Source organism: Alligator sinensis, unplaced genomic scaffold (genome assembly GCF_000455745.1).
Source record: "Alligator sinensis unplaced genomic scaffold, ASM45574v1 scaffold928_1, whole genome shotgun sequence".
NCBI lineage: Eukaryota > Metazoa > Chordata > Crocodylia > Alligatoridae > Alligator > Alligator sinensis.
This window is the reverse complement of record NW_005842229.1, coordinates 57,319-71,990: the sequence shown is the minus strand read 5'-3', so window position 1 is coordinate 71,990 and position 14,672 is coordinate 57,319. Positions and strand designations below refer to the sequence as shown.

Below are 14,672 nucleotides of genomic sequence, written 5' to 3'. Positions count from 1 at the left end.
GCAGGAAGGGCTAGCAGCCCATGCTGTCTTTTGGCCTGATGACTGAAGCACTCATCTCGGAGGTGGGAAATACAGGCTCAGTCTTATTAGGTAGGGGAGGGAATTAAACCTAAATGCCCTGTGTTCTGGGTGAATGCACAAACTGCTGAGCTTTAGGATACAGGGCTGTGATTTGTACTGGCCCCAATCCAGCAAGCATGCTCTGAGCATGCCCACCAGGCTTGGTCCTCAGGCAAGGTAAACATTGCGGGGGTAAGCACTCATGTTGAAGCATGAGTGAGGACCTATGATGCTAAGCACTGTCCAAACATCAGAAGCTCTACTTATTCCCAGAAACAGGCACTTGACTAGGAAATTCTCTGGCTTCTGAAGACTTCAGGCACTTCCAGGGCCAGGCTGAGTGGTGGCTTTGAGGATTAACATTTGGATTTGGTGCCTAAATAGGGGGCTTAGAAAGGACCCGTGTACATACCTGTATCTTCCTGGAATGGGGAATCCTTGTATCCAAGATCTCCACAGGGCACGGCAGACTGTACCGGGAGAGAAGAAAGAAAAGTTGGTATATAATTCTGTATTATATGTGCTCTTCAGGATCATGTAACTACATAATGGGAAACAGGCAATGCTTCATGGAGGCATGAGCTGGAGTGATTAGTCCGTCCCTTCAGCTTGCAGATTAGAGTTCTGCAGTATTTCTAAGTGGTCTCTAATGCTCCAGTCCAAACTGCTGGATGATGCCTAACTTTGTCTGTTCAACTACTTTGACTCCAAGAGGAAACAAGACGAGAGATGCCTCTAGCCCAGAACCATTCTTCCCTGAAGAGCATGCAGGTATTTGCAGCACCTTGTCATTTCCCCTTAACAAATGCAAACAAAACCATCTCCCTGGACTGTTTTAGAGCCAAGGCCCTCATTAAGTATCTAGCCTTAATGCATTGCAGCTGGTGTACTGGCTCCAGTCTCCCCAGGCACCAGCCTCTTTAGCTCTGAGTTTATGGGAGGTAATGAATGCCAGATGGTGATGTGAAAGCTTCTCTGGTGGAGATGAAGACCTTTTCATTGAAGTAAATGGCTCATATTTTCTACTATCCAGGTAAGTTTTTCAACATTTGAACCATGTCATGGAAGATGACAAGGGCTTATTACTTGACTCTAAGTACTGGCTGATGTTACAGATCCTTTTGAATGTGTCCGTCTTTGGGTAAGGGAGGCATTTGGGGTCTGCTTCTCAGCACTCCTGAGAACCTGCAGCCTCTTTCATTTTTAGTGTAGTTGTGAGTACATGGTGCATTTGAAAACCACAGCCTTTGATTATTATGTGACAGAATATGGAACAGATGAGGGCAGGCTCTTGTCTCCAGTCCTCTATGATAAGGTAAGTGAGAGGAGAAAGGGGCCCTGATATATCTTCAGGAGAGACTAGTAAGAAGATAGACCTGTGGGGATTAATAAAATCTCATATGCTTGATGCCTGATCCCATTTTTTCTTTAGCCCTGAACAATCTGTTCACTAAGGTTGGGCTCTGCTGAAAGGCCTGTTCATTGTGTTCTGAAGTCTTGAGTTAAGCATATAAGGGTCCCATTGCAGATCCTGTCTCTGACAGCATTGCTACTTGCTCAGTGGCCAGCAGGGCACTGCCAGCCCTCGGCGCCACAAAAGCATGAAACTTGAGGTAGTAAGAAACTTGTTTCTTAGAAGACAGAGGAAAACAGGCAGCATTCAATGTGGAAGAGGTTTTATCCGACAAAGAAAGGAACAGCCTGCTGTTTGTACATGTTTCTGAGGGCTGAGTTGAAAATGCAGGATGAATAGCAAGTAACGATAAACCTGGGGGTTAACTCCAGCTAGGGTCCCTTGTGATGCCATATGGGGAAAGTTAAAGCTGGAGTCCTTGGGTGGGAAGTCTATCCTCCTGTGCCTAGATTTTGAACTAATACACAGAGCCATTTTTTTGTATGGAAACCTCAGTCCTGCTTGTTCCTTGTCCTGACTACCATGTCTCTCTTTCTGTGAGTATCTCACTAACTTCTCTGCATATCCCCTTGTTTTCTCCAGCTCTTCCTACTGTGCTTCCTTCCAGCCCACCCCTGCTGTACTCTCTACCTATCCTGCAAATGCCACGTCAGCTCCACTGCTCTGTGTCCATTGCTGACAGATGCAGGCATATGTAATGCTATTTTAAACACATTTACCTCCAAAGTGTGAGATGTGACTTCTATATCCTTAGGTTGGGGTGAGCTGTCACAAATTCCTGTCAGAAAGAACAGATAGGATCTGATGAATCACAGCTATTTTCCATTCTGAATACTTATCTGTTACACCAACCTTCTAGTGCTATTTTGTCCAGATGTGTCTGTAAATAAAGGATTTGTCTTGACTATGGCAGTTGCCTTACGTCCGTACATTTTGAGTTACTCCAGCTAGGTCAAACGGGCTGTGTGTAGACGAAACAAGAGGCATGTGTGCACAACGCTTTAAAGAGGGCTAAATGCTTTTGCACCACTTTAATGGTGTCAGTTTCTGCATGCCTCGGCAGTGTATTGCACATTAATTCCAGCTGCTGTACGAAACGCCTTAAGTGACTTGGGGCGCAGGAAATTAAAACTCCTCCCAGGAGTTTTAGTTTGCTGCCCCTACAGCCATGGAGCGAAGCACCGGGCTCCGTGCAGTTTCACGGCTCTGCAGGGAGCCCTGCAGGCAGACTGGCAGCAGCCTGGGAAGGCAGGCTCCAACCAAGAAAAGCGGTGAGCCTGATCTTTTTTTTCCCCCTGTGGAGCCTGCCTGCCTGCCTGAGCTGTGCGGGGGCCCAGTGCTTCCCTCTGCAGCTGCGGTGCTTCCTGGGTCCATCTGAGCTGGGTGTCTGTGGGTAGATGCCGCCTGGGGCGGGGGCCTGCTGCTGCCACAAAGGGAAGCATGAGCCCTTCCTGCCTCCCCCACCCCGCTCTGCAGCCCAGGGACTGCTCTGCCCGCCGGCAGCTCACCCTGCCCTCCCCACTGGACAGGCAGGTAAGTCTGGTGTGTGCATGACATGGGGGTTTAATCGGCCCTAAATTGAAGCAGTGTTTTTTAAAACCCACCACTTCAATTTAGGGCCCCCATTTCATCTACACACACCCATGGAATGATGGCAACCATGCTCCAGCTACACCTAGTGCTTTGGTGTGGAGGAGTTATCATAGCACAGGGTATGTCTATGCTGCAGTTACTGCAGCTTGTGGAGATGCATCTGAGCTAACAGTAGACTATCTGGCTCACGTATTAACAGGAGAAAATTGTCCAATCAGGCTGCAAAACTCAGGTGAGATCCTAGGTAAATAATCTGACAGTAGGCTGGGCTGATCTCCAGATGTCTGCTAGTAGCAGAACCCCAAATGGCATGTTGGCTAGCTTGTGTGTATCAGTGCTGCACTACATTACAGACATACCTTTAAATTGCTGCTTCTCTACTCTGTTATTAACTCAAGCTTCAACCTTGATTGCCAGGCCAGCTAGCTTGTGCTTAATTGCTACTTAGTTTGAACTTGAACAAGACAGGTCAGGGGCAAAACTCAAACTATACCTCAGACAGAGGTGGGAATGAGCCCTTCTCATTAACATCTGTGTCATGATGCATATGCATAAGGTTGCCCCTACAACCCAAACTCTAGCATTACCTAATTCTTGAGTCCTTGACTTTGTAAATTGAATGATGTTTCTGTGTGTAATCAGATTTAATTTTGAAGCCTTCACAGTTTAAATAATCACTGAAATTTAACCACAAGTAAAGACCTCAAACTGTCTCGAAGGCAAAATATCAGCCCCTCACCTCTGTTCTGTCTCTCTCTGCCAGGTGATGTTTCTCCAGTGTTCCCACTAAGGTATACAAGGAAATAATACTATTATTATAAATAATAACAAAGAGTAACAAAACTCAAGTTCTACATCACATTTTTCAGTCCTCAGATTTGCTTTCAGTTGTTGGCTGCCTATTGCTTCATCTGTTTGGACTTTCTCTTACGTGACACTTAATGTGTTGTCACAATTGAAATAGTTACCTTAAAATGTAACTGTTCTTCTTCTGAGCAGATGGCAGATCTGTGGTTGAGGACAGGTCTGGGGCTGCCTTGGGAACAGTGAACTGAGTGAGTTCTACCTCTTCCAGGCTCTGTAAAACAATTACATTCACTTCAGTCCACACTGGGTACAACTCCAGGCCTGGCCATCTTCATTCTGCCTGTTCTTTATCTATCTAGGGCGTGTTTGCAAACTTATGGTCACTTGACCTGAATGCTACTGCCCCGTGGAGGAAAGGCAAGAATAGCAACCTTAGTGGGAGGCTATAGGCAGGTGGTGACTGCATTTACCTTCATTGCTCTGCCTTCATTGGTGTAACATCTGCCTGGGCTAATGTTATCTTTACAGTTTTGAGTCATTTAATATTGTCATTAGATTTTCAGGTTAAAGCTATCTGTCAGGGGGGGTGTGAACTCTTTGGTGGCTCTAATCACAAGCTAGAAAATAACCTAAGCAATTCCTGCATTAAAAATAAGCAAGGGAACAAATAATCAAGTTAGGAAAAACGGTGTAAGAGAAGGAAGGAAGAGCGAGTCCCTGCAGGACAGGGGGAAAGGCAGAATACAACATCAGCTGAACAAGATCTGTGCATTTCCATTGTCTGAAATGCCACACATCTCCAGCATTCAGCTCTATCTGTTTTCAGTATTGACCATCAATTCTTTAGGTCAGTGGTGCTCAACTTCTGGCCCATGGGTCAAATTCAAGCAATGGAGTTGTGCTTTCCAATCTACAGGGCTCTGCATATAGCTAGAAATTTGGCAGTAGGGAAGTGGTGGGAGTATTAATTGCTGCTTCTGTAATGCCAAATTTCCAGATCCATGGGCTGATTAACGTGGCTGTGCATGCTACTCAAGCTAGCATGCAGGATTGGGCTGGCATGCTGGATCACACCTGCGGACCAACCCTGTCCACCAACCCCCTATATATCTGGCCTGCAGTCTGACCCCATGCCATTTGTCTGTCCTGTAGGGCCAGAAGACCAGGCACCCCTGCTCCAGTTAGTCCCTCCTCTGACTCCATCTCTGATCTCTGCAACATCTCCTCTCAGCTTTACACAACCTTGTGGAAAATCACAGGAGTGTGAAGGTGTCACATATCACGTAGCAGGAGCCTGACCCTGCGTTCATGATATCTCAGTATGTTTTGTATTTGACTTCTGTGAGAGCAGATGTAGTCAGCTGTCTTGTGTGCCATGTACCTTGTATGGCTCCCATTTCTTGATCAACTGAAAAGCAATTAAAATAATCAGTGTACTATCAGAAAGGATGTGTGTCAGATTCTCCTGATTATCTTTGGTTATAACTTCAGGAACAGAGTTACCTAAATCTTGGCAATATGTGCTTGAAGACAGAATTATTTCCTGGCTAGTCTCAGTGCTTGCCCTGGCTCCTGGTAATGAAGTTGCACTCACCGAACTAGCATTGGTATCTTCTCCGCTTGCACTGAGTGGATCAATCTCCGAAAATAAGGAAGACTCCACTTTTATAACGCACATGTTAGTCTCCCTTTCCTGCTGCAGTTCATGGTCATCATCTTCCTTATGCTCCGTATCAAAGGTCACCAGCCGCACCAGGAATTCATTCTTGTTCTGGACATCTTTTAAAAGTTCCACAGCACCAATGTCAGGTTTTTTCAGGTTCCGAAATGAATTTCTGCACACCAGCTGCAATTGAGGAGAGCACTTCTCAAGAATTGTAATGCAGTCATCCTTCTTTTCTTTGTTTGATCACCATTAATGAAAAAGTGAACATATGTAGGCTGTTTTACATTTGCATATAGGTACATTGGTTTTATTTCACTTGAACACTCAGAAAAATCGGAACTTATTAGGAGAATCATAGAATAATAGAAAATTAGGGTTGGAAGGGACCTCAGGAGGTCATCTAGTCCAACCCCTTGCTCAAAGCAGGACCATCCCCAATTGTATCTTTCTAGCCAAGGCTTTGTCTAGCCAGGTCTTAAAAACCTTCAAGTGTTGGAGGATGGCGATTTCACAGCCTCTCCGGGTAACCTGTTCTAGTGAGAGAGTTTTTTTCCTAATATCTAACCTGAACCTCCCTTGCTGCAACTTGCAACCACTGCTCCTTGTTCTGTCATCTGCCACCACTGAGAACAGTCCAGCTCCATCCTCTTTGGGACCACCCTTCAAGTAGTTAAAGGCTGCAATTAAACCCCCTCCCAGTCTTCTCTTCTGCAGACTAAATAAGCCCAGTTCCTTCAGCCTCTCCTCAGAAATCGTGCACCCCAACCCCTCAACCATTTTTGTTGCCCTCTGTTGAACTCTCTCCAGTTTGTCCACATCCTTTTCTGTACTGAGGGCCCAAAACTGGACACAGGACTCCAGATTTGGTCTCACCAGTGCCAAACAGAGGGGAATAATCACTTCCCTCGATCTGCTAACAACACTCCTCCTAACGCAGCCCAGTACACCGTTAACCTTCTTCACGACAAGGGTACACTGTTGGCTCGTACTTAGCTTCTTGTTCACTGGTACCCAGGTCCTTTTCTGGAGAGCTGCTGCTTAGCCAGTCAGTCCCCAGCTTGTACTAGTGCATGGGATTTCTCCATCCTAAGTACAGGACTTTGCACTTGTCCTTATTGAACCTCATGAGATTTCTTTTGTTCCAGTTATAAAATGTGTTGAGGTCTTTCTGAATCCTAGCCCTACCCTCCAGTGCATCTGCTACCCCTCCCAGCTTGGTGTCATCTGCAAACTTACTGATGGTGTACTCCATCCCATCTTCCCAAAACATTTTGTTAATTTATATATTTTTTTAAAACCCCTCTCCTGCAATAAACGTAAAAGAGAGGAAAGAAAGCTGTGATGGAATCTTAGCACCACTAAAATCACTGGGGTCAGCTTGTCACCTGCAATACCTATAAAGTTACCAATCTCATAAAATTTTGGGGGCCAGAGAGGGGGTTATCATCAGACTTTATTGGCCTTGCCTAGGATGAACAGCTCTGTGAGCTGTTTGATCCGAGATAGTGGGATGGCCTGAGAAGTACAGCACCTTTTGGCCAGAAGAAGGGAGTCAGCTCTGGTCCCTCATGACTTGTTATTAGTGGCTTTGGGAGAGTCAGGCAGAAGTCCTGACTCCAAGCTGCTGGTGCTTGCCCCTAGGAACGCTACCCCTCTGTTGCTGAGAAGAATTGGTTTGCTACCGGGAAGTTGATGATACTTCTGAACATACAAAGGATCAGTCACCAACACTTTTTTTTCAAGTCTAGATTTCCCACTCTATTGTATTTAGACTATCTGTGTCAAAACAGATCAGATTGGAATATCAGAAGAACATTGCAATTGGAAACTATTACCTCCCTAGTACTATCTATGAAAACAGATACTAGCCTCAGATTTAGAAAAGTACCTAAACATATGCTTATTTGAAACGCATGCTTACATCCGAATTATATACTTATTTAGTTGCTTTGTTGAAGCAGGGTTTTGCACCCAATCCTGCAAAGTGCTTAACCAAATGAGTAATCCTGCTGATTTAGGACTTATTGTCTATCTTGCACGTAAATGCTTTCTTGGATCAGGGTCCTAGTGGGGTTATAATGAACATTTTTTTAACCAGTCTGCCTATGAGAATGACTCGTTATGTTCACTTACTTCCCTTGGTCTTACATCTAGCCGCCCTAAAGTAGTCACAGAGGACCGTCTGTGTGACTTTTTCCTTTGTTCATAACCAATACCGGCATCCATAAAACTCTCCTTTGATTCTGTTACTTTTCTTAGCACTGTTTGACTTAATTTAGCTTTCCTGGAGCCCACAGCATTTGGTGTTTCAAGAGGCTCTGTTTTTATGGAAATAACTGCTAAATGCTCTGCTACAATTTCTGGATCTATTTGTATTGGTCTGTTCTTAATACAAGGGGCTATTTCAATTGGTAGATCTTTTACTTCTGGTGGCATTTCTTTTGTTTGTTCATTTGTTTTCAGCGCTGGAGAGTCTTCTGTCTCATGTTTTGGTATAATACTGGAGACTTGTGAAAGAGCTCTATCAACAAATCTGTGAAGATTCGTAGCACTGGGGCTTTCTGTAGGCTCATCCTCATTGATAGTGCAGTTTAGATTGCAAGTGGAGATTTCACTCAGTATCATGCTGGGTACTCGTTTTGGGAAAACTTTTCTGGGGCTCGTTACATCATCGCAAATGTCTTGCTGAGATCCTGATTCTTGCAAGACATTACTATAAGCAGAATGGACCACTTGATTAACTGTTTCTTCATACTCTTCACTTGAATACTGTTCTTCATCTGTAATTCCTACAACATCCATTTCATATTGGGGCATTATTTTTTCTATGGTCTGTTTAAGTGGGTCAGCAATTTTACTTGCATCCCTTTCTGCCAATCTTCTATGCTTGGGGCCCGTGCTACAAACTGAGTTTAAGATTGTAGACACAAATATGTTTACTAGATCTTCCATTAATGTCTTAAGTGACAGATCATTGGCCCGACATGAGGGCTCACTTGTCATGAGCTCCCCATGCTCTTCACACACGGGCCTCCATGTCACTTCCCCTTTGGGACTTGGCTTTGTGTCCTGTGCAGAGCAGGGCTTTCTTGAGAGTGGCCTGCCAATGGGCGGCAGAGGCCTTTTGGAAGCAAAGGCTTTTTCTTTAGTTTTTATTTCCTTTGATGTCCTAGAAGATCTCAGTCTGGAAGCTGCAGTGTAGTAAGGAGACTTTTGGGTCCCCTCTGATTTGGTGCGAGTGTTCTGTTCAGAGAACTGAAGGACTGTGGGGAGGAAATTGGATAGAATACCCTCTTCGATTTCTGACTCCTCTTCTGAGTAAAACACCATTCCAGGAATGTTAAAAGATGGCAAGTCTTTGCTTAGGCAAATTTCTTTCAATTTTCTGGCAGGTATTTTCATTTTTTCAGACCATGCAGTGCCATGACCAGGACCTTTATTACTTGCAAACACTCGCCTAGACTCTTCTATTTGTAGATTTCCAAACTTCAGCTCTGAAGTAAATTCATCCACCTGTTGACTACATCGATCTAATATAGTCCTAATGATCTCATTTGTCACATTTGTTTCGCTCTGATTAATTTCCCTTTCTAGATTCTGTTGGATGATTTCAAGAACATCATAAACGACAATACTAGCGTACATGCTTAATTCTGAATGGAGTCTTTGAATTTTGAAAACTGCATCGTGTATGCTTTCCTTTGTAATCCAACTACTAACTCTTGATAAATCTGAAGTACTTGGGTATGGTTCTAACCCGGATGGCATTCTTTTACCTGCTCCTGGCATTTCTATTTCAGTTGTTCCCTGGGGAGAGAGTGGCATCTGTTGTGTACTAGAGATATTTTCAACAGGAAATTTCACTATTTCAGAAAATTTGCAGTTAAAGTCATGTTTAAACTGAAAGGCCACAAATGATTCTAGCATGATTAGAACATTTTCAACAGTCTCTTTGGCTATTTTATCAATAGAAGCCAAAGGAAGTGTTGGGTCATAAACGGGTAATTCTGATTGTGCACACTTATTTCTTTCTGATTTGAAAACTCTGTTCATTCCCCTAGCAGAGTCCCACTCTTTTCTTCTTGGGAGAGGTTCTTCTTGGTCTGTGGCAGTTGCTATGCTGGACTCCAAACACTTGAGAAAGTTCTCAAAAACAGTTTCTACAATCTCTTTAGCAACTGATTCCACTTCTTTCTGAGAATTTTTATGAAAAGTCTTAAGATAATCAGTTCTTTTAAAATGGCTACAGAACAATTTTTCACTCATCTCAATAGGGGCCTTCTTTAAAATGCTGACAGAATGATCCAGGTCTCTTACTCTCATAAAAATATCCTTTACAACTTTCTTGGCCACCTGTAGCAGCATCAAGCTGTCATTGTCATGAGCTTCTGTTATTGACTGCTGTGCAAACAACTTCTTAAAAATGCCGCTTTTGGGATGATCTTGTTTGCAGTCTGAATCTATATTGTCCAAAATCCATTTTTTTGGCCTGGCATCTTTTATTGCAGATTTTTGTTTAGAGTAAGTTTGGTTAAAAGGATACTTGTCTGAATTAAACTTCCTTTTAGGAAACCCAGACATAACTTCTGTGTGCAGTCTTTTATGATACTGAGGTGTCATTCCTTTTCTCCCCTTATAAATGTCATTTTCCAGAGATATCGGTGTGCTCTTTGTCAGAGATGTGGACAATGGTTTTTGGAACTGCTGTGGCTTCCCTCTTACGACTGTGTAGAGATCACTTGGTGAGCTAGTGGATTTTATGTTCTCATCTGTAAAGAAGACATTTCTGGTGCTGGAAGAAGGAAGACTTCCAAATATATTGCGGATCTCTCCGTTAGGTATGCGACAACTGCTAGAGTTGCATAATGACTGTCTTGACTCTTCGGATATTGCATATACTTTATCTTTAGTTCTCTTGTTGTACTCTGTTACAGTTGAGTATAGGACACAGTTTACTTTAGCCACAACCCAGGTCAATATTTTTTCTAACTTATTCTTAATTTCTTTATTTAAATTGTTCTGTAATGGAAGCAAAAATAACAGATAAATTAGTATATTTATTTACTCCAGTTTTTCTTTTTTTTTTTCTCATGCTAAAAACTACTTATAGTATCTAATTAAAACATTTAGCATATATAATAATCAACCCTGAAAAGATGCGATAGCAGGATGGGCTACTTCTGATGGAGCTGTCTAGAATATGTGAAAAGGAAAAATGTTGCTGTTATAGGAGATGGGAAACCATATGTTGGAAATCCAGAGCAGTCAGTAGTGAATGTTTATTGGCTGGTCTAAAAGAACAGAAGAACACAGATAGTTAAAGAGAGGTAGAGTGATCAGAAAATGTTTACTATCATTGAAAACGTCTAAAGAGAAATTTATCTTTTTTTTTTTCTTATTAAGAGCATTTGTTTAAGCAAGGTGTTATTCAGGCAAAGGTGAGATGATTTTGCAAGTGCAGAAGAAATGAATTTAGTAACTGTGCATTAAGTGTTACTAAAAAACCATGCAAATGTGCTACTGTGCATTAGGGCAGCCTAACTTGCATTAATTTAGTACCTCACATTTTTACTAGGTGTGTCCACATGTAGACATGTTCAGTAAAAAGAATACTTGTAGAGCACCACTAGTGGTAACATAGAGATTAGAAAGCTTAAGTATTTTGTAAAATTGCACAGATACAAAATAGTTTGAAATAGAAAACTTTCTTACAAATCAATCTGTTCATGAAAAGGAAAAAAGATTAACAGTAGACTTCTTATTGTGAATTATTAGTTCAGTTCTACTCAGTAATTTGCTTTTTTACTTTTTAGATTCCATTGCAAGTGACTCAGGATTCATGATTTTTCAGCACCTTTGTGACTGTTTGATTTCACCTTAATTTGTCCCATCCCATCTTTTAAATGGTGCATGCTGAGTTTGCCCATTTGAAGGCCAAGAATTTTTAATTGTGGTTGTGGTATAAAGTGTATTCTATAAATCACCAGGTGGTTGCTCCAGATTCCAGAACAAAGGTGCAGGTCACTGCCTCCTCTGGACTGGACTATTTCCTGTAGTTGCAAAGTGTGGTTCAGGCATGGAGAGATCAGCAGATTGCTTCAGCAAAGAATTTTCCTGGCTTTCAAAGCAGTCTGTTGCTTTTTAATTTTATATTTGAGATTTGATGCACAGTGACCTCATACCTGCAGCAATGCTCTTTCTTGATAGTATCTCAGACAGCCAATCTCATCCAAGCTCTGTGGGGAGACCACTGAAGACAGTAAAGATTCTATAAAACAACTGCCCTTATGTGAAGGTTGACTGGAGGGGTCAGTTCCTGGGATAAAGATTAAGAAAAGAACAGTTGCCTACTGTGTTTCTGTGAGATGATGATGCACCTGGAGATCCAGCTCTAAGAGCTGGACTTGAACTGACTTGAGGAAGGATATTTCATATCTGAAAGCTTGTTTATATCCCTTCCAACTATACCGTTGATCCAATAAAATATCACCCACAAAAATCCTTGCCTCTTAAAATAACCAATTTAACTGGTGTAACTTAATATAGACAAGGCCTATCTTCTGGCATCAGTATTTGAGCCAAGGAAGATAAAGCCTTATTAACAGCCTAATGTCCTATAGTATGGGCAGTAAAAGGGCCTTCTCTTTTTTTTTACTTAGAAGTCTAGGCTCAATAATAACTTAAAATGCCAATTTGAACACATTTTTAATTGTGATGTTAAAAATTCCCAGTAGCCCCACTTGTGAAAACAGCCAAGAAGTAAGATTACCATCTAATTCTGGAACATCTCTATCTCCCAAAGGCCTTGTCTGCCTCAAAAGACATGCATCAGACTTTCTAGAAATCTTTAGCCTGGCATGAATGTCTAACATGAAATTTAACACAGGTTTGATTTGGTTAAATTAGGTATCATGGGCAAAAGTCCACCTCAGCCTAACAGCCTGTTTGGCACACTAGTTTTTGTACCAGCAGCACACGAGGGAGTGATGGATATCGCATCTAGTTGTCTTCTTTAATTTTCTAGGCTAAATAACCAGGTTCCCATTCAAAACTGGGACAACTACAGGCAGTCTTTGGCATGAGTCCAAAGCAGAGATTGAAATATCCCTTCACAGTTGTAGCAAGGCATCTGAGCCTTTCTTCTACCATGTACTAAAATGTGTGCAGGTATGGATATTGCAGTCAGGATTCTAATGACTTGAACACATTTAATCTTTAACTATAGTTGACAATAGTAACTTTCCACAAAGGAGACCCACTTACCAGAGAAAGAAAAGGGGAATTTGCTAGTGTTGGTACTTCTTGCTTCGTCACAGCACTCTGTGGTGGTACAGTCACAAAAATTGCACATGTTGCTGTTCTCATATCTACTGCTTTTGCTAAGTTCACAGTCAAAATCCTTGCCATCATAGTTGCTGGTGTTTTGTACAGAACACTTGCCAGATGCACAGTAAACAGGATTGCTGTTGTTGATGGTGCCTCCTTGTGAGGAGGAATGGTCCAAGGAACAGAATGAAACAGTGTCCTTGCTTTCCTCATCTAGTTTTAATGAAGAGAGAATCATAGAGAAGTAGGGTTGAAAGGGACCTCCAGGCTAGGGACAGAGATTCAAAAAGCCTGAGCCTGAATTGATTCAATCTTTGCAGGTTAGTCTAACCTGGCTAGGCTGAACCAGTTTGTGACCAGACAGACATCCCCTCTGGACTGAAGAAATGCGGGCACATGCCTGAAGTGGCTCAGGCTAGAAGCTGAGAGGGCGCTAGAGCAGCCCTCCCTTCCATTCCACAGTGCTGAGCTGAGGGGGGGGTTGTGGCCAGGCCCCAGCAGGATGCTCTGATTAGGGAGGGGTTACCCCCCAGCTCCTGAGCAGCCCAGCAGGGAGTTGATAACACAGTACTGATCACCCCTAACTTAGTGTTTATCAGTCCATTAAGAAAACAACAGCCTCTCTCCATTAGTTCAAGCTCTTCTCTTAAACAGCTTTTCCAAGGAAGGAACAGAGGGACATTATCAACTACCTGTTGAGTAGCTCCAAAAAGCCCTAAGATGACATAGTCCTGTCTGCCTTTATCCTGTCTGCCACAGCACAGTCCATAGCCAGCATGTGGTATGCTAGCAAATGCTGAGAGGTGTCTGTGTAAGGCAGAGGGGAGGGGGGATCCCTGCTTGAGCAGAGAGTGGTGAAGGTGGTGAGGGGGAAAGGAGCAGGAGGAAGCCAGGCAGACCCTACTGTACGTGCAGTCTCTGCCAGAGCGGCAGCATGACAGCAGAGGGAAGGGGTCGGCCCTGCCCAGCCCAGAGAGCATGCCAGGGTACCAGGGGACACTGATTTAACTTCAACCAGGAAGGGGCCTGGGAAAGACTTTGTATAAACTGGTTTGACCCAAATCTGTTAAGTCGGATACTACATTCATCCTGGTTTTTCTCAAACTGGTTAATGTGCACTGAACTTCTTTTCTGTTACAGGTTTAAACCAGTTTTTGATCACTTAAATTGGTTTATGTGTAATGTCTGTCCCTAGCCCCAGAGGTCATCTATGTGGCAGAAATGCCCCCGTCGGTGCCCCTCTCCAGAGATCTGTCTCAGCCAGCCCGAGAGGCTGCTGTTGAATCTCTCACAGCGGTGATCTCGCTCCTTGTCTGCAGACAATAGCCTGGCGCCTGGGAGGCGATGCTCTGGTCACCTGGGCAGGGGGGGAAGACCCGGCCCTGCGCGCGGGCCCAGGTAGCCAGGGATGCTTTGCAGATTGGAAAAAGGCCTGGGCCAGGAAGAAGGGCAGCCATTATCCATGCGGTCATCCAGGTGAATCTGAACCTGGCTCTCTCCTCATCACCGCATGCTGCAAGAGTGCCCTGCGTCAAGAGGAACCATCCACCACCTCTGGATGATGCGAGTGAGTAACCTACTAGAGATCCGATCAGATATTTAGCTTCAGTAACTCAGATGCGTGTTGAAACGGCTACCTCAGCCACCCTGGTTTGCTCTATGGGATTCCTCTGATATTCCTGTAATATTTCTATGATATTGCTCTACCTTTTTCCCTGTTTCCGCCCTACCCCTGTAATCAATAAAGTTCTCCTTTGTGACCGGTGTGGGAGACTTATTGAGGGGTGGGTCTAAATTATGCCAAGG

General features: G+C 43.4%; 1 protein-coding gene across 3 annotated transcripts in view; it reads right to left on the bottom strand.

The window, feature by feature from the left end:
* LOC102373733 (fibrous sheath-interacting protein 2-like) overlaps window positions 1-14,672 on the bottom strand; it is a 41,974-nt gene that overhangs the window by 2,649 nt on the left and 24,653 nt on the right. The window contains exons 12-19 of one of the 3 annotated variants that reach the window (XM_025208439.1): window positions 12,804-13,079; window positions 11,723-11,856; window positions 7,674-10,559; window positions 5,469-5,720; window positions 4,036-4,145; window positions 3,807-3,853; window positions 2,194-2,252; window positions 473-530 (exon numbers count right to left, since the gene is read on the bottom strand). In XM_025208439.1, the coding sequence (XP_025064224.1) occupies window positions 473-530; window positions 2,194-2,252; window positions 3,807-3,853; window positions 4,036-4,145; window positions 5,469-5,720; window positions 7,674-10,559; window positions 11,723-11,856; window positions 12,804-13,079 (3,822 nt within the window). Of the gene's footprint in view, window positions 1-472; window positions 531-743; window positions 805-844; window positions 892-2,193; window positions 2,253-3,806; window positions 3,854-4,035; window positions 4,146-5,468; window positions 5,721-7,673; window positions 10,560-11,722; window positions 11,857-12,803; window positions 13,080-14,672 lie in introns of those variants that run through there. The other 2 variants (XR_003094931.1, XR_003094932.1) reach the window with 2 other exon arrangements.